The 18,125-nt window shown below is 39.7% G+C and overlaps 1 protein-coding gene across 5 annotated transcripts in view; it reads left to right on the plus strand.

Moving 5' to 3' along the window:
* The window catches only part of MGMT (O-6-methylguanine-DNA methyltransferase), a 257,333-nt gene that overhangs the window by 56,231 nt on the left and 182,977 nt on the right, over positions 1-18,125 (plus strand). For all 5 annotated transcript variants that reach the window (XM_072995404.2, XM_072995402.2, XM_072995403.2 and 2 more), the window contains one exon: positions 1,271-1,410. In XM_072995404.2, the coding sequence (XP_072851505.1) occupies positions 1,271-1,410 (140 nt within the window). The remainder of the gene's footprint in view (positions 1-1,270; positions 1,411-18,125) is intronic.

The raw sequence follows: 18,125 nt of genomic DNA on the forward strand, positions 1-18,125 counted from the left end.
AAATCGCATTGCGATGATTGGTAAGCGTTTCGCTTACCGATCTTCGCATTGTGATGTTTAGAAAATAGCTGATTAGCGGTTCCAAAATGGCCACCGGGTGCAGAAAATGGCCACCCACAGCGTTTTCGCCCCCTGCCCTCACTTACCGGGCAGCGAAAATGGCGGCCGGATGGGGGAATCTTCGCTTACCTGTGAGTTTTCCCCCAACAGGAACACATTAAACAGAGTTTAATGCGTTCCTGTGGGTTTTCCCCCCCGCATAGTGACAAATCCGGATAGCAACGGATTAACGTCGCTATGCGGGGCACCACTGTATAATCCTTAGGCATGCTCTTTAGAATTCAAACATCTCCTTGCTTCACAATAGAGCTAACTGCATTCTAACTTGAACTACCCTTCAAAATGGAGGCTATAATACAGTGTCCTCTGGAGTTTGATTTTGTTGGTTTAGATTATTGGCACATTTTGGTCTTAAAGGCAACAAGAGTATTGAACACTCCTCATTTTGGTTTCTGTTACAAGGAAAAAGCATTTGAATTTGCCATTTGCAGCTCAGATGGTGATGCATCCACTTTTGATTGTAATGGACTGTCTAGATCCATTGTAATCCTACTTCAGGAGTGACTTGTGTTGGAATCCTCTGCTCACTTCTAATGATGAGCTATGCTGGCTGACAAAGATCTGCTGGACCTTTTCTTGTTGCTTTTCATATCATTGATAGTTTTCTTTTAGGCTGTTTTTTTCCCATTCTGATGATTGTGTCACATTAGTAATGGAGTGCATCACAGAGAATAAACTGAAAATTAGTCTGGATAGAACAGAGATGTTGACCTTGACCTTGATATGACTGTTCTAAATGAGGCTTCATCTTAAAGCGAAGGCCTTCAAGTTGGGAACATACCTCACTTAATTTATTAAGCTCCTGCCTTTACTTGCGCATTAATTTTTGAAGAAATTATATTTGTAGTGAATGAGTAATTGTTTATTCTTACAGCTTAATTACAAAGCATATGCTACTTTGAGTGGCTCACAGCAGACCAGCAACATGTAAATTAAAAGATAAGTAAATATGAGTGCATTGTTTCTTAATCATTCTGATGGTACAAAAGACATATTCCTGTTGAATCTTTTTCCTGTTTGGAACAAGGATTAACTATAGTTTTTTAAAATACAGAATCTGTTTGAGGATTGTGTGTGTGTGTGTGTGTGTGTGTGTGTGTGTGTGTGCATATGTGTGTGTGTGTGTAACTTGTGATTGTCTTTTTAACAGACATCTTCTGAAGATGTGGAAACTCAGTGTAAGAAGCTCTGTGTGGTGCTGGGCAGTCCTATAGGAAGAATCGAGATATCAGGATGTGAGACAGGAGTACATGGAATACATCTTCAAGGAGATGCTGTACTGCAGAATGGGTAAGTCTGTGCTCCAATGCATACTTTTGTGTAGATATGCAAGAGGGAAATCAACATTGTTCTCTTAAGTTTGCAACACTATTTGTTTCTCTTATATCTAATGAAGAAATGACAGTTTGTCTACATTGGAAGAACCTAATTAGAACAATTATAATTTATCCTTATATTTCTTCCTGCCTCTTAACCTTTTCATCTTTTGCCTCTTTGGGCCTTGTGGGTTCACAAAAGTGCTGCTAGTGTAGATGTGCGCTGAGCATAATAAATGCTTCAGGTTTTCCATTCTATTTTGTTTTTGCCCAGTGGAATTGAGTAGCTACCTGTTAAAACTGAGATGGCTGCTTTTCATAGGAGTGCTGGCAGCATATCAAAATCTACTCTTGAAAATGGACCATTTCTAGAATCCATCCTGTTATCCTAGCTTCAAAAGCCAAAGTTGCACCTTCCTTCCAAGAATTCCTGCATGGTCCCATTAAACATTATCGTCACCATGTACCAGCCATCTCCTTCTACTGAATTAGGTAGTAATATATAATATTTTTAATGCTCATGCTGAATAGAAGAGGAAGGCCATGGTGATCTTTTTTGGTTGTTGGTGGGAGCAACTTGGGGATCTGAGGGTAGGGCAGAGTTGTGACCACAGTGAAAGGGTCAGTCATAGAAATAGACATGTGAGATTCAGGGAAAGGAAGAACAGGAAACAAAACTCATTGGTAACGGAATTATTAGCGTCAGGGAAAGCTGTTTGTGTTCACATTTTAGTGTATACACAAGTTCAGTGCTGCATTTATGCCCAGAAAATGTGGCCACTGTGCCTGTGACTTTTTTCCAAGAACATACTTCTGTCTTTTCCCTTTTCTGAGAAACTCTCTGCCATTCCTTTCTAGCTATAGCATGTAACAAGACAAAAGCTTCTGTCTTCCTAAACGCAACAAAGATTGTGACTGTACCTGTTTTTCTCTATTATCTTTTGCACAAGGCCCAAAAAAGAAACAGGTTGGTATAATTTCCAGCTACTTCTCTTCTAGTAATTGTTTTGATGAAAAGGAAATTAAAAAGAAACAAGCAACCTGACTGATTCACGCTAGAGGTTATCACGTTATTAAATCACAGTCAAGTGTACAAGTTTTAATTGGTTGACTAAATCTGCATAAATTTATAAATGTTTTATAACCATGACAGTGGAGAGAAAAACATTATTCCTATTTTCTGTGTTGCACAGAATGTAATGCGTTTTCTAAGGTTCTGACTATTCTCTACCTGGAAAACCCCTGAAAGGGATCTCCACAAGTCAGAATTGACTTGATGGAACACAATTATTATAATGTATTTGCTGGCGTATAAGACTTCTTTTTTGCCCTGAAAAACATGCCTCCAAGTGGGGGGGGGGGATTGTCTTATACGCCAGGTGCACTTCAGTTGGGATAGACATAGCTGCCCATAGTGGCCTTCCAATGCTCGCCCGGTGCCCGTAGTAGCCTCCCGATGCCTGCCCACCTCACTCTACATACTGTCCAGTATTGCATGGTATCCAGCGCGGCCACGGCGAGCATCAGCAGTGAGATGGGGTGCCAGCCTTTTTGACATGACCGGCCTGTTCTGCTCAGCGGGAAGCAGCAGCGCTCCGCCCCGCCCCTTGTCTATGCAGAGCTCACACATGCACACTTGCACACTAGTGCCAGTCACAGGGTGATGCAGGGGTGGGCCGAAGGCACTGCGGTTGCGCTGCGGCTGTACAATGGTGACAATGAATAGCACCTTTTATTTGGTGTGTGGAAGGTGTGTGGAAGAGGGTGTAGTCTTATACGGTGAGTTGTCTTTTACACCAGCAAAAATGGTATTTACAAATGTGATAGAAGTAAGAATTTCCCTCTGTGTCAGAGGGACATGTCGTGAAAAATGACTGGCAACTCAGAAATGTGTATGTGTTTTTAAATTTTTTACTTTTTTTAAAAATTGTCCACCTTTGGCAGAGTACATCAACTTTGTCAGACAACAGATGCTGAGAAATGTGTGGGGACAAGTAATGGTAGCTGCCTCCTTACTGTTCCTTTTCAGTCTGTGTTCCCCGCCATTCCTCTGTTGGGAGGACAGACCTGCTTGTGCCACTTGGCCTGCCCTAGTGCCCAGAAGTGCAGGACTGCTGTTTGTAGGTGCTGTGTCCCATCACCAACTTTGCCAGTCCAGTCAGTGGAAATGGGGAGGGGGACACTTCATCTTTCACTATAGATAGCAAAATGAATTGGCTCTGCCTTAACTTGGGATCTTCTTGTAATGGTTCAGAATATTTTAAGTTGATGAATAGATGTATCAATTAAACATTATAGTGAGGTGTTATGTACAGCTTTTCATAATCTTTTGGACCAAGAATATGTATAGGTACAACAGGCATTTTATTATTAGTCCTTTTTTTCTTCCCAATAGATAATTCTTCTAATCTTTTAAGAAAAGCACATGACTGTATCCACCTAATAGGGAAGATTGAAAAAACCGGGGTAGTTGTAGATGCCTGGCATGAAAAATAACATTCATGCTCTTTCTGTGATTGATAGAAAATAATTGTTCATTATTTCTGAGAGAGCAGATTCAGATAATAATGAAACAGTGAGTTGCTCCCTTTGTCTTGTTTTAACAATGGCCAATAAACACTGGCCAGAATCTTATTGTCATTTTATTGCAGAATAAGTGGAATAGCATAGTTCATGGCAGCAAATTACATCTAATTAACAACGTGCTGGTTACATGATGTTTTTTCTAGTATTAAAAGAGTCTTAAACTGGATCTGCTGTTGATGTAAAGCTGACAAAAGTTTGGGGACATACCTAGAATCTTGTGAGCAGGTGCTCATATTGTTCCTTTCTGTTGACTGAACTGAGCGTTTTCAGTAAACACAAGTTTAATTGAAGAAACTATAAAAGTATCTTTGTAATTTCAATGAGTTGAGCCAACTTCAGCCATGCCAATCAATACATCTGTATATAAAATCTGAAAATTACTCCTGAAGAAGGTAGATTTATTTATGTGAACAATTTCCCACACACAAACACAAAGCTGTTTGAAATCAAGTAGTTGTGTTTTGAATGTATTTGAAACTCTTTGTATTACATTGCTGGTCCTCCTTGTATCTTTTCAGTGTGTTTCCTTTTTCAGTTAGTCTGGTCCAGCTACATTTGCTTTGTTTGGATGATTCTAGAAATTCAGAGTCTAGGTTGAACATCTTAGAGTTTATGTGATAAACTTCATCAGCATCACAGTGGCCTTAGAGCACCATCATTGCTACCAGTGTCTCCAGGGAATTGCAACAGGTTGATGAAATTCACTTTCTTCCAGCTCTAGGAAATATTATATCAGGCATCAGTTCTTTAAGACAGACTTTCCTTACATGGAACAGTAGATGAGGAGCATTAGGGCAGTTGTTCAAATGTTTAATTGCAGGAGTGGGAAATGTACGGTTTCTCAGATTTTGTTGGACCGAGGAATCCATTATCATCCCTGTCCTTTAGTGACGTTGGATGGGGCAAATTGGGAATTGCAGTTCACTGACATTTGGAGTTCTACCATTTCTCCGTCTCTGTTCCACTGGGTAGATTTGGCTGGGCTTCTTCCACTGTACTGAGCCCTTGATAAGATGGTGTTCCTTGTGTGGTAGGGCATGTTAAAAACTTATTGCAGACTAAGAAGAAAGTGGAACTGAACCAGTCTTCTAACTTTTTACTAGCTTCAACCAGTTCCAAGTTTCTTCAAAATATATTTTGATTTTGTAGCTGTACTCACTGACATGGGAGCAGTTTCCAATCAGATTTTAAGTTATTAGCAAAAATTGAGACACTGCAGTCTATAGTAAAACCACTGCATTAATATTTTAAAACAGTCAATTTCAAACCATAATTTGCCTTCTTACAACACATGATCTTCAGAACAACCCCAGAGTTGTAGCTCTGAAAATTGTGTGTTTCTCTGTCCCTATAAATTGCTTTTCTTTTCACCAAATCAGTAAGTAACACAGCAGAAGCTTCTGTGTGTGTTGTGTGTTTTAATGACCAAAGGATTATAAGTCTTGCAATGCCTGCTCCTAATAGAATCTATGTTATTACTTTTAAATCTTCTTATCCTGTGCCTTCTTCCAGAAAGTCATATTGTCTTCCCTAGCTGGTTGGAGTAGATGAAGCATTTAGAAAGCTCTCACTCCAAGTCTCCTTGTTTGTGGCACAAGGGAGTCTTCAGCACTCGTGAATGAACATCAACTAAACCTCCTACAAGTGGAGCAAACATTGATTTTCTTCTGAAGATGTCTTTATGCACATAGTGAAAGAGGTGGGAACAATGAGCACGTGAAGTGTTCACAGAAAATATTTGGCTTTTTCTTTAATCTGGAGTTTAATTAACAGAGAGGCAATGCTGAAGACATGTAGTCTTCAAGCTTTTCAGACCAGGGCTTAATTTAAAGTTTGATTATAGAACTCTGGATTTATTTAAAAAGTGATCGCGGATATACTAATAATGAAGTCTATTCTCCAAATCCCAAAAGCAAAGTCCACATACTAGTTACTGGGAGAATCCCATTGTTTACAGAAATTAGGGAGGGGGGACCTTACAGGAAACAGGTTCTAAAGTATGTTGAACTCCAGAAATAGCCTAATACAGTGGTCCCCGATCTTTTTAACACTGTGGACCAGTTGGGGGAGGATGGGATCTGTGTGTGGGGAAGGTGGAGCAACCTCCCCGCACTCGTGAGCATGTGTAAAGGTGCGGGGGTGCTTGTGTGGGCACACACACACTTGTGTGCATGTGCAAAGGGGTGGAGGTGCTCAGGGTGCACACACTCACGCATGTGCACAAAGGGGGCACTCACAGGGCATGCGTGCACTCATGCGCATGCACAAAGGGGCTGTGCAGGGAGGAGTGCATGGGGGGGTGGGAGATCTGTCTCTGTGGCCCAATCTGGCCCAGGCAAGAGTTGGGGACCCCTGGCCTAATACCCATTAGTGCAAAAGGCTAATTGACTGTTGCATGGGACAGAAAATAGAGAGGAGAGGAACTGCTGGAAACCTGAATAGGAGAACTTGACAACACAATGTTTTATGTTCTTATTTTGTTATTTTATTGTTTCTGTCTAGTTGTTGTACACCACCCAAAGTGGCCTTCACTGCCGGATGGGCATCTCTCTCTCTCTCTCTCTCTCTCTCTCTCTCTCTCTCTCTCTCTGTGTGTGTGTGTGTGTGTGTGTGTGTGTGTGTGTGTGTGTGTGAATGAATGAATGAATGAATATATGTATAAGTTGTCTATTTCTACTCGTTCTCTTTTTCTTCCACATGTTTTCTTCCCAGTATCATCAAGAAAAAACATGGAAAAAATGAAATAAATCAACAAGACAAAAAGAAAAAGAAAAGAAAAGAAAAGAAGTGATGCTGCTGAGTGGGTCCTCCTGTCATGTAGACCAGTAGTAGGATTGACTGGTATAAACAAACTGGTTTATATTTCTACCAAGCAGTGAAGGTTTCTAGATAATGGTTTGGGGCAGTCTTTATCTTCAGCCAGACTTACTGTTCTGTTCCAGTCGGATGGGACAAACTGGTGTATGTCATCCTGAGTTCTTGACAAAATGGAGGGGTGCCTGTGAGGTAAATATTAAGATATAACTGTAACGTTGGAATATTACATTATGTTGCACTACTCTATAAATATTGCAAGACATTTTGCTGCTTGAAAAAAATCACCTGTGTAAAATGCCAAACAAGAGCTTGTTTGTTGTTTAGAATTCTCTGTCTGCATATTGTGTCCTCTTAGAACAATAAACTCACTGAAGCAGGATATGAATTGTAAGGTGGCTTCTCTACCGTTTCCAAGATTCTGAAAAGGGGACATAGTCTGGGGAAACAGTGTATAAAGGAGATTACCTTCTATGGATTATGTAAGCAGTATTAATCTTTGACAGCTAGCCTATTTTTTTCTGATTTCAGGTTTTCTTGTGTCCTTCATAGCATGCATCTTGGGGGGGGGGGAAACATGAAGCCTTTGTAAGGTAATTAGTGAAAATGGAAGAATATGTAGCAGTTCTGCATCATTTTCTGAAACTATATTCATAAGATGTACTAGTGTCTGTCTTTTACATTTGGAATTTGTTTATATATTAAAATTTAGTTTCTAAGTGGCAAATAGGTAGGCAGTGGCCTCCTACTTTTCTGAAAATGCAACTGAATACCAAAAGTACGTGTTTAGGAGAAATATTACTTCCCTCTGCTAGAAATATCCAAACATCAATCTCTATTTCAGCAGATTCAATGGATATGGCAGGAAGAGTTATTATATACTATGATCCTCCTTTTATTAAAAATAAACTGGGCTAGGTTTTCTCCTGATGGTTTTTCAGGTGATAAGTATAAGATTGTTTATACTTATAGCTGGATGATCTAACTGGAGGAAAACAACAACAACTTTTTGCTGGAGGGGACAGCTTTTTTTGAAAACCTCATCATAATTCTAAAAATTGAGGGGGAAAGTTTCTTAATCTTTTTAAAGCCTTCCAAGCATGGCAAATTTAGTCTCTCAGACTGTGTATAATCTTCCCAGTTTGGTTCACCCCTTTCGTGTTAATTTTCTCATAGGTCATTTTAGATGTGCACTTCATAAATTATATTTTCATCAGGTTCATCTCTTTTTCAATCCACAATAATTTATGATATAACTGTTTAAATATTACATCTGTCAAGACATAGGGTCTGGGGAGAGGTCAAGTATAGTATTAACCCAAATCATTCTGTGGAGCATCTACACCAGTGTCCTATAAACAACTGATAGATGTGCCTTGTGCCCTTTCACACTGACAAGATGACCCTCCCTGAAGCCTGTTAGGGTATTCAGATGACACTGCGATGCATGAAGAGCCATACTTTTTCTCCAAAGAGTTTCCTGTGTCAAGAGGAGCTGGTTCATTAGCCTTTGTCTCAGCTAGCCTTCCCAGCTTGGTGCTCTGCAGATATATGAGATTGCAGTTGCCACTATTCCCATGTTGCACAAATTGCCAGGGCTGTTGACACAATAGCTCCTAAGCCTCCCCTCTCATGAAGTAGAGCCAAACTGGGCCCCTGGTTTACTGGGGAACTGGTAGTGATGAAATGAATGGAAGGGAGACTAGAGTGATGATGGCGGAAAATCTGGAGTGAATCCGACCAAACATGGGGTAGAGCCCATTGGAAGGCCTATTCCATGGTAGCAGTGGTGGCAAAGAAGCCACTGAGTCTGCAGAGTCACCCAGAGTTGTTTTTCAGAGTGGTCAACAGCTTGTTACATCATGGTCCACAGGAAGAGAGTACTAACCGCTCAGTTGCTTGCTGTGCAAAATTTGCAGGCAAAATTGCTCAGATCTGCTCTCACTTGGATGCTGTAGTTAATACAGGTTCTGTAGATGTAATTATGGCTCCTGCTTGTCCTGTGTTGATGGATAAGTTTCAGTTTTTGCAGCTTGATTATTTTGACAGGGCCCTTTGGAGAAGTGATGACTACCATCTGTCTGTTAGACTCTTGCCCATTCTAGCTTATAAAAGCTGCCAGGGAGGCACTAGCCAAGTGGGTCCAAGGGGTAGTGAATGCCTCCTGGTAGGATCCCAGCTTGCTTAAAGGAGGCAGTAGTAAGACCATTACTGAGAAAAAAACCACCTTCCTTGGACTCCACAATATTGAATAATTACTGGCCAGTCTCTAATATTCCATTCTTGGGCAAGGTGTTGGAGCAGGTTGTGGCTTCTCAGTGTAGCGTTCGCCCCTCGTGCCCCTTGCTTGACCGTCAAGACTCAGAGCACACAAAGGCAAACAATTCCCTCTTTTGCACTGCTGCCACCAGGTGATCACTAAATCACCATTCCTTCAGGAAGATAAAGATTCAGGTCCACACTTCAAAGTCATTTCAATATAACTTTTGTTTATTGATTACAGACATTGATAGTGATTCATGAATATCTTCTTTAGGTAAATTTATTATTAACAACAATCTTCTATTAGATAATACACTCCTAACTCTAATCACATCTCAGATTTCTCCACACTCCACACTCTGTCCCCTTCTCCACTCTTTCACTCTACTCATACTCTGACTCTTACTCTCTCAGGCTCCACCGCTTATAACTTCTCTCTTGGCTCTGCCTCTCCGCAGTATGAATATGCATGAACAATTAACATACCAGAACGTGAACCATTGACATAATAAAGGGGAACGCTACACTCAGTTCCAGGGATCCCTGGATAAGACAGATTATTTAGACCCACTTCAATCTGGCTTCAGGCCTGGTTATGGGACAGATACTGTGTTCATTGCTTTGATGGACAAGTTATGCTGTTGCTGGATAGGGGGGACTGTGTCGCCGTTGGTTCTGCTGGACTTCTCAGCTGCTTTCAATGCCATTGATGATGGTATCCTTCTGGGCCATCTCTCCAGGATGGGACTTGGAGCCACTTTTTTTCAGTGGCTACAGTCCTTCATGGAGGGGAGAAATCAAAGGGTGCTGCCGGTGGACTCTTGTTCAACACCCTTCCCATTGGCCTGTGGAGTCCCTCTGGGTTTGGTTTTGTCCCTTATGCTATTTAGTATCTACATGAAACCTCTGTGAGAGGTTTTCTAGAGTTTTGGGGTTCTATATCACCTTGCTGATGGCACCTACCTCGTATCTCTCCTTTCCATCTAAATCCAAGGAAGCTGTCTCAGTTCTAAATCAGTGTCTGGTGTCAGTAATGGACTCAGTGAGGGCAAATAAGTTACATCTCAGTTGGATTACTGTAACACACTCTACATGAGTGTGCCTTTGGAAAGTGTTTAGAAACTCCGAAAGGTCCAAAATGCTGCTGCCAAGTTGTTAACTGGGGCTGTTTACAGGGAACGTAGAACTCCCCTGTTACAACAACTCCATTGGCTGCCGATCTGTTTCTGGGCACCATTCAAAGTGCTAGTTTTAACTTGTAAAGCCCTAAACCAGTGGTCCCCAACCTTGGGCCTCCAGATGTTCTTGAACTACAACTCCCAGAAGCTTTCACCACCACCTCTGCTGGCCAGGATTTCTGGGAGTTGAAGTCCAAGAACATCTGGAGGCCCAAGGTTGGGGACCACTGTCCTAAACAGCCTGGGTTCAAGCTATTGAAAAGACCGCATTTCCCTCTATGAGCCTGCCTTGTGCTGGGTCCCACCACCTTCACAGGTGTGCTTGGTGGGGACATGGAAAGGGGCCTTCTCTGTCGCTGCTCCCAGACTCTGGAACTCCCGCCCACAGGAAGCAAGTTGGCCACATCTTTGCTGTCCTTCTGCAAGCAGACAAAGACCTTTCTCTTCAGGCAGACTTAATGACTGGTAGTCTGAGAGGGATTTTAAATGGCTTGTTCTCTGTTGTCTAAATGTGTTTTAATATTGATCTTAGTTACGATTTTAATACAGTGGTGCCTCGATTGTGACAATTCGTTCCAGCGAAATCGCTGTTGAACGAAAACATCACAATGTGAAATAAAAAAGCCCATAGAAATGCATTAAAACGTGATTAATGCGTTCCTATGGGCTTAAAACTCACCGTTCAGTGAAGATCCTCCATAGTGTGGCCATTTCTGGTGCCTCTTAAGTGAGGAATCTGTCCCAGAAAACAGCGGGCAGCCATGTTTTTTTCCCGGTGGCCATTTTGAAACCACCCATCAGCTGTGCGAAAATGGTGGCTTTGCGATGATCGGTTCCCTAAGCAGGGAACCGATCATCGCAAACCGAAATTCCCCCATAGGGAACATCGCAAAGCGACCGCTGTTGCAATCGCAAAAAGTTCATCGCTATGCGATTTCATTGCTAAACAGAGCGCTCGCTAAGCAAGGCACCACTGTATAATATTTGTCTGATCTTTTTCTATATTTATATACTTACTGTTTTTAAGTTTTAAATATTGTTTTAATTATGTAAGCTGCCTTGTGTGCTTTTGGGGATAAAGACAGGATATAAATATTTTAAATAAATAACAAATTAAAAAAACATGCTTTGGATTATTTGTATTGTACAGTAGTACCAATTCATTCGGAGGCCAGTAGGAGAGGGGAGATGGATTTAGATATTGCAGGCAATTTTGTCCCCTATTCCAAGAAAGAATGGAGAGTGGTCTTTATACCGTTTAGTCACAGTATACAAAAGCAACAAGTGATTTCATGCTGCTTTCTTGCTCTTACTCTGATGTATTCCAGGATCTGTTGTTGGAATTTGTTTGGTAAACAGCAATATATCTTTTTTTAGTTTACAACATTAAATTCTTCTGAATACCTAGGGGAGAGGATCTCTTGAATGTGTAGGAACTGCTACCTTTTTAGGAGAAGGCAGCTGAGCTTCTCCTCTAAAGACAATGGCTGAGTTTTGTATTACAGAGAATAAAGAAACAATTTGCAAAACTTTCCAAAAGTGGCAAGAAAGTAGGAGTGTTTATCCACTCAATGCCAGGTGCAATCCCTCCTGCACAGAGATAGCCAGGCCACAGTTTCCCATGCTGTGATAACCTCCAGAATACGCTACTGAATTGAACAGGCTGCCTTTGAAGACTGTTTCAACCCTGTAGTCTAACACTGGCACTGTGCAGATTGTTGCACAGTCTTGTTGTTTCAATGACACTTCTCATAATCTTTAGTTCTCTTCTGAGTTCAATTCAAAGAACTGGTATTTATCTTTAAAGTTGTGCACAGAGTAAGGTCTGTGTACTCATGCTGCTTTGATGTGAACCAGGGACCATATTCATGTTATCTTCAGAATCCCTCTTAGTCCATGTAATTTCAAAGTTTGTGTAGGTAGAACTCAGGGGTGACGGAGAAACTTTATAGCAGGATTGACGAACCTCAGTATGTAGGGCTGCATATGATCTTCTTGAGGTCCCAGTCTGGGCCTCTGCACTCCCCAAAGTGACCATTATTATTTATTTATTATTATTTATTTGATTTATACCCCACCTATCTGGACTACCAGACCACTCCATGCTTCCTTACCTATGACACCACTGTTTGGTAGTGTCTCAGCTTTTTAATGGGGCAGTAAAAGGTTTAATCTAAAATATACTGCTATTTTTGTTTCCACTTTTCTGATTTTGACTTGACTGCTACTGGAAAATAGGCTCCAAGAACATCTCTGTTTTGAATTTAGTTCTGGTGCCATAGGGTGCCATAGTGGCTTCTGATTGGAGCAGAGGAATATCACCCTGAAATTCTCTCTCTCTCTCTCTCTCTCTCTCTCTCTGTGTTTGTGTGTGTGTGTGTGTGTGTGAGTGAGTGAGTGAGTGAGTGAGTGAGTGAGTGAGAGAGAGAGAGAGAGAGAGAGAGAGAGAGAGAGAGAGAATGCTCAGTCTATAATGCCCAGTCTCAGGCTTAAAGAGGTTTATCTTGGTATTGACACCCTGACATTGTAACACTGTCTAACATCAGCTCTTGTTTGTTTCTTTTGCCAGGTGGAGATGTTTAGTATTCAAGGACTTTTAACAACGTGGCTGAATTTTATGTCTTGTTTTTTAGTTGTTTCATTTTTTGATATTGCTTTTTTCCCTCCTGTGATTTTGCATCCTGCTGTGATTTTATGTCTTCTGTTGTTCTTTTTTTAATTGTTTCCTTTTTGGTATTGGTTTTTTACTATACTTTCCTAATATTTTAGTGGTACTGAAGGGCAGCATATACAATCCTTTTATGAATAAATATCATCAGTTGAATTGCCACATCAATAAGTTGTAGGAGAACAGCAAATTATCCTATGGCACATTAAGAAACAACACATTTGTTATGGAGTGGATTTTTATAAACAATTTTTGTTTATGCTATATTGTAGTTAGAGTGGTATGAATTGGGAGTGTTCCAAATGTTTTTACAAGGGTCCACAAACTGAGTGGTTGTTATTTTTGGGTTTTTTAGTTAGGGATGGCACCCCCTGAATCCTCTTCTGTTTAAAATGGTTTCTGAGTTTAGCTATAATCTGACACATCAAAATTTATGGCCAACTAAGAACCTAAACCTGGAGTTCTGGGAAGGCCATTTGGCTATGTTTGAAAATGTAAATGTTTTGGAAGGGAAATGGAAAGGGATGACATGTGTTTTTTTTTTAATAAGGACTGGTCCTTATATGATCATTTAATTGACTCCTTAATTGATGTATCACTTGAAATGGAAGAGTTAATAATTTATAAGGGGTGCATAATTATGCATGTAGTATTTCTTTCATAGAAGACTTATAAAATTTAACTTTTTCATTAATGTATGTAAAAATATTAAAAGCTTTTGTATATTGCATTAAAAACTTATGTCGGCTACCCTGCATTTTCCTATTTATTAAAACTTTTCAAGCAGTAAAAACATTTTACTTGTTAATGAGGGGAAGTGGGGAAATTAATGAAAGAGTTTGGATCCTCCAAGATGTCTCCTTTTAACCATGCACAAGCAGCTTGCTTTCCCCCCACTGTACGTAGTTTAATTTCTGTGTTAGGGTTCAGTAAGCAAATGCAAATAGATGTAATGATTTGCATCAGTAGATTATGTCTCAGTTTAATATCCTCGGATATTTTGGTCAAGGACTTTTTTCTTTGTTAGGTTGGCAATGTTTTCCTGCAATAAAAATGCATAATTGCAACATTTATGCTCAAAGTCCCATACATATATCACTTTCCAGAATCACAGTGTTGCATTGCAATATTCCTTGCCATGAACAGAAGCTCCTGTTACATGGTCAAAATTTTCTGTTTTTTAAGTAAGGTACTGGCCATGTAACATTTCCTTTGGTAGCCCTTCTTTCTATACACACTCTCTGAGTTCTGGCATCTGCATCAGACATGGGTGAGTTTTTCCATCAAACATATCCTAGAGAAATCTGGTTCTATTCCTAGTAGATCCCAGGTGGAACCATCAAACGGTACTTAATTTGCATGTTGATTGCCCAGGAAGTGATGTTTCTTTTACTTTCTGAAGCAGGAGTGAGACTCTTCCTTGTCATTTTCTAGGTATAATCTGTCTAAAGGGGATACTCTCTATGAATAGAATGGCTACCTTGGGGCCTTCAGCTTTTCATTTGAAAATAGAACCCTTCCTAGCTGGAGGATCTGCAGTCAATGAAAAGGCTACCATGCATATATCTGCTGGAGAAATCTGTAGACAGTAGGTTTATTCATGAGTAAGGAGTCCAGTTGTTATACATGGAAAGCTGGGTTATGTAGATAGTTTGAAGTGGGGGTTCTTTGCCATCTTCCTTTGTTTGTTGATGGGGGAAGGCTTGGTCTGGACATTCAGTATTTCAAGGGTGTGACATCTATATCTACACTGCAGTTGGTTGTAAAAACAATTGCTTTTAATACTTGGTTGCTAGAGGTGGTACAACTCCGAGAACCAGCCTTGTGTGGTGGTTAGATTGTTGGACTAGGTTTTACAAGATTAAAATCCCCATTTGGTCAGGAAACTCACTAGGTGATGCTGACTCCCAGCCCAAAGTCTCACATCCTTGTTGTGAGTTAAATGTGGAAGAGAGAAGTGTTTACACATCTTTCTGCTCCGTGGAGGAAAGACAGGATGAAACGGTAATAATTAAATAAATATACCCTAAATATTTACTATGTATCTTCTCTGAAAGTATTCCAAGCCTTTATTTAGTGTTCTGATTCTTAGCTAGTGGTAGGATCTTTCCTTCCAATTTTAAAAGTGTGCTGATAGAAAAGAATTATTTTGCTGCAGTGATGATTTTGCCAGACACAGTTGGATTGATGAGTTATTGTTGGAAAAGGCGAATTTTGTGGCTGAGCCCTCTATACATTAGTACTGTTTTTACCCTGTGTCTTTTGTATCTATATCATCCTCAATTTATTCTACTCTCTATAGTGAGTTGTTAGAGCAACAATACCAGAGGGCAGGCTTGTTTTTATGGACCTATTAAGCTGTGGACTTTGGTTGTCTTCTCACTGGAAAGGATTTAGTTTTCCAATTACTCTGTGTTGTTGCCAAAAGTCAAGGACTGTGACGGTAGCGATGATGTCATCTGCCCGTCACTGCTGTAGCTAGAGTTTATCTGCCTATAGCAGGACGGGACGTGGGACTTCAGAGGGTGGAGCTATGGTATTTAAGGGGGGAGTGAATGAGGTGTGAGTCAGATAGGGTCTACGATAGGGTTTAGATAGGGCTTGGATAGGGTCTGGTAGGAACTTAGGGAGTTAGGGCTTGTATATGTTATAAAGTACTGTGTTAGTGAAGGTCTGAGAGAGAGTGTGTATGAGGGGATACTTTATTATTACTGATTGCCTTTCTATTTTAGTTGATAAAATGATTTACCATTCCTTCTGTTGTTCTCAATAAAATACAAGTTTTTATTTTTAAAATCATACATTTGTCTGAAGAATCTTATGAAGGAGTGGTTGGTGGCAGCGTGAATTGTGTGTGTGTGAGAGTGACGTGGCAGCTCCTTTGTGACGTGTGAGGAGGCTGTCACAAGGACAAGATTATTTCTTCTTTCATAATTTTAGAAATGAGATAAAGAAGACCCTGGCAAGATGCATAAGATAGTACTTATATAATTTGTATACAAATTTGTGTACAAATGTTGTAGGATTTTTTTCATGGGGTGTTAATTCTATTATTTGTGTGTAGAAAAGGGGGAAAGGGCAGACTGGCCTAGGAAATCATTCATCTCCATTAATACTTTGTAATTCGTTATTTTTATTTAATGACTCACCGCTATGAGTTTCATATCCAGAATCCTTATTAAATTGCAGTACGTGTAAAGTTAGATTTTTAATTAGCCAAATACAGTATGAGCATCAGTGACAACAGTACAAAAACTGATTGACAATTCTGGCAGGTTTATTAGCAGTACAATCAATGGGGAAAATTCAGCTTGATGACTGCCAAGTACAAAGAGATCGCTAATTAAAAACAGTGCACAATTTATAGTTTGTAGCATGTTGATATATTTTGAAATGATGTTGATGTTCAACCCAGTAATACTGAATTTATGGCAGGAATTTTGTACAAGATCCATCCAGAAATGGACTGCAATTGAATTTCTTTTAAATTGCCAAAGCACATAATAATTATCTAAATATCTTCATAATATCTCTGCTCAAGGATTGTTGATTATACCATGAAGTTACTTTTTAAAAATATTATTACATGACATAGCTATGAGCATATCATGTGAAGTAGCCCATGGTGAATGAAGTTTGTTAGATAAATCTAGATACAAACAAATTGAAACAACTTTGGTCTCTTGGTTCAAGACCTATAGCAAGCTTTTTATTAGTGACATTTTTAAAATACAACCTTGAATATTTGTCCCTCATGAGTGAATTCCACAAATCGAACATAACTGGAAAGATTCCATTTGGAGTATGTTATACATTTGTTTGGGACAGCACTCTCAATAGTGTTTCTGAAGGTATGTGTTCATATAGAATACAATATTTCTGCAAATAGCAAACAGTATAATTTCAGATTTTCTGAAGGGTGAGGCATGTTGTCTTGACTAATTTCCACACAGATTTAAAAAGTATCCTCTCTGTTTGAATATATGTAAACTAGCAGAAACACATAACATGGTTTCCTTTCACCATGATGATCATCACATGGAACAACTTGGATAGACTGTGTCAACATAATCTTCCACACACACAAGAGTACTAATATGGAGAAAATTATTATGCAATGAGAAAAACTTCTGTAAGATATTTGTTTTTCTTGGACCTTCTTAAAAGTGCTGATAATTTAGATAACCATGTTTATTCATGGCAAGGAAAGTCTTTCTTAGTACCTCTATAACCTATTTGCAGTAAAATCATATTTTCTTCTCTTTTTTAAAACTTCTTTTTCAAGGGGAAATTGATTCTTCCATTTGGAATATAGACAGAAAAAGGTACAATTTATTTATTTTATTGGATTTCTACCCCACCCATCTAGACCAAAGGTCTACTCTGGGCGGCAAAGTTGTGCCACTCTTTTCCATCTATCTAATTCATTGTTTGAGGATTTCTGTTTTCATTCCATGATATAAACCCATCAGGAGAAAACACTGTGATTTCTCCTTGTTCAGTTTCAAAGGGTGGTATCCTGTATAGATTATTGCATGTGTTAAGAGCAGTCACAATGGTGAGTGCCGCATATTAAAAAGGCATGGTTGCATGCCTGCTCCCATGGTCATGTGCCAGGATGGCCTCTTTACATTGTGGTTGCTGCTTCCTTGATTATTCTTGCATGTACAAGAGTTTGAACAGGACTTAATGGCCAGATGCGTTTGTGACTATTCAGTTGTGTTTCTTAGTTGGTTCTGCTGTTGCTGAAGTAATATGCAAAAGGCTTCATCATCTGCATGTACTACACAAAATAATTTATGTAAGTTAAAAGAAACTGAAAAACAATAAGCTGGTTAAATGTACACTGATTATAAGGTATATAAACATGACCTCAACTTTTTGATAATATTATGTACCTTCCTATATAGTCACTTGTTATTTTCTTGAGTACGTTCTCAATCCAGTGGACTTTTCTCCTTTCACTCTGACTTCCTGTATGAGAACAGTGCCTGGAGGAGATACTGATTTGCATGTTTTAACATCTTTGCAATAATCTCATTTCAGTTGAGCCATCTTGTCTGCTTGTCTGTTGAGCCTGGTCTCTCTTCCTCTTAGGTTTGTTGCTAGTTGCAATTTCTGTTGGTCATGGTTGGGCTCCTCTATCAGCTAGTTGCAATTTTTGTTAGTCACATGTTAGTT

This window comes from Pogona vitticeps, chromosome 3, assembly GCF_051106095.1.
Source record: "Pogona vitticeps strain Pit_001003342236 chromosome 3, PviZW2.1, whole genome shotgun sequence".
NCBI classification, from domain to species: Eukaryota; Metazoa; Chordata; class Lepidosauria; order Squamata; family Agamidae; genus Pogona; species Pogona vitticeps.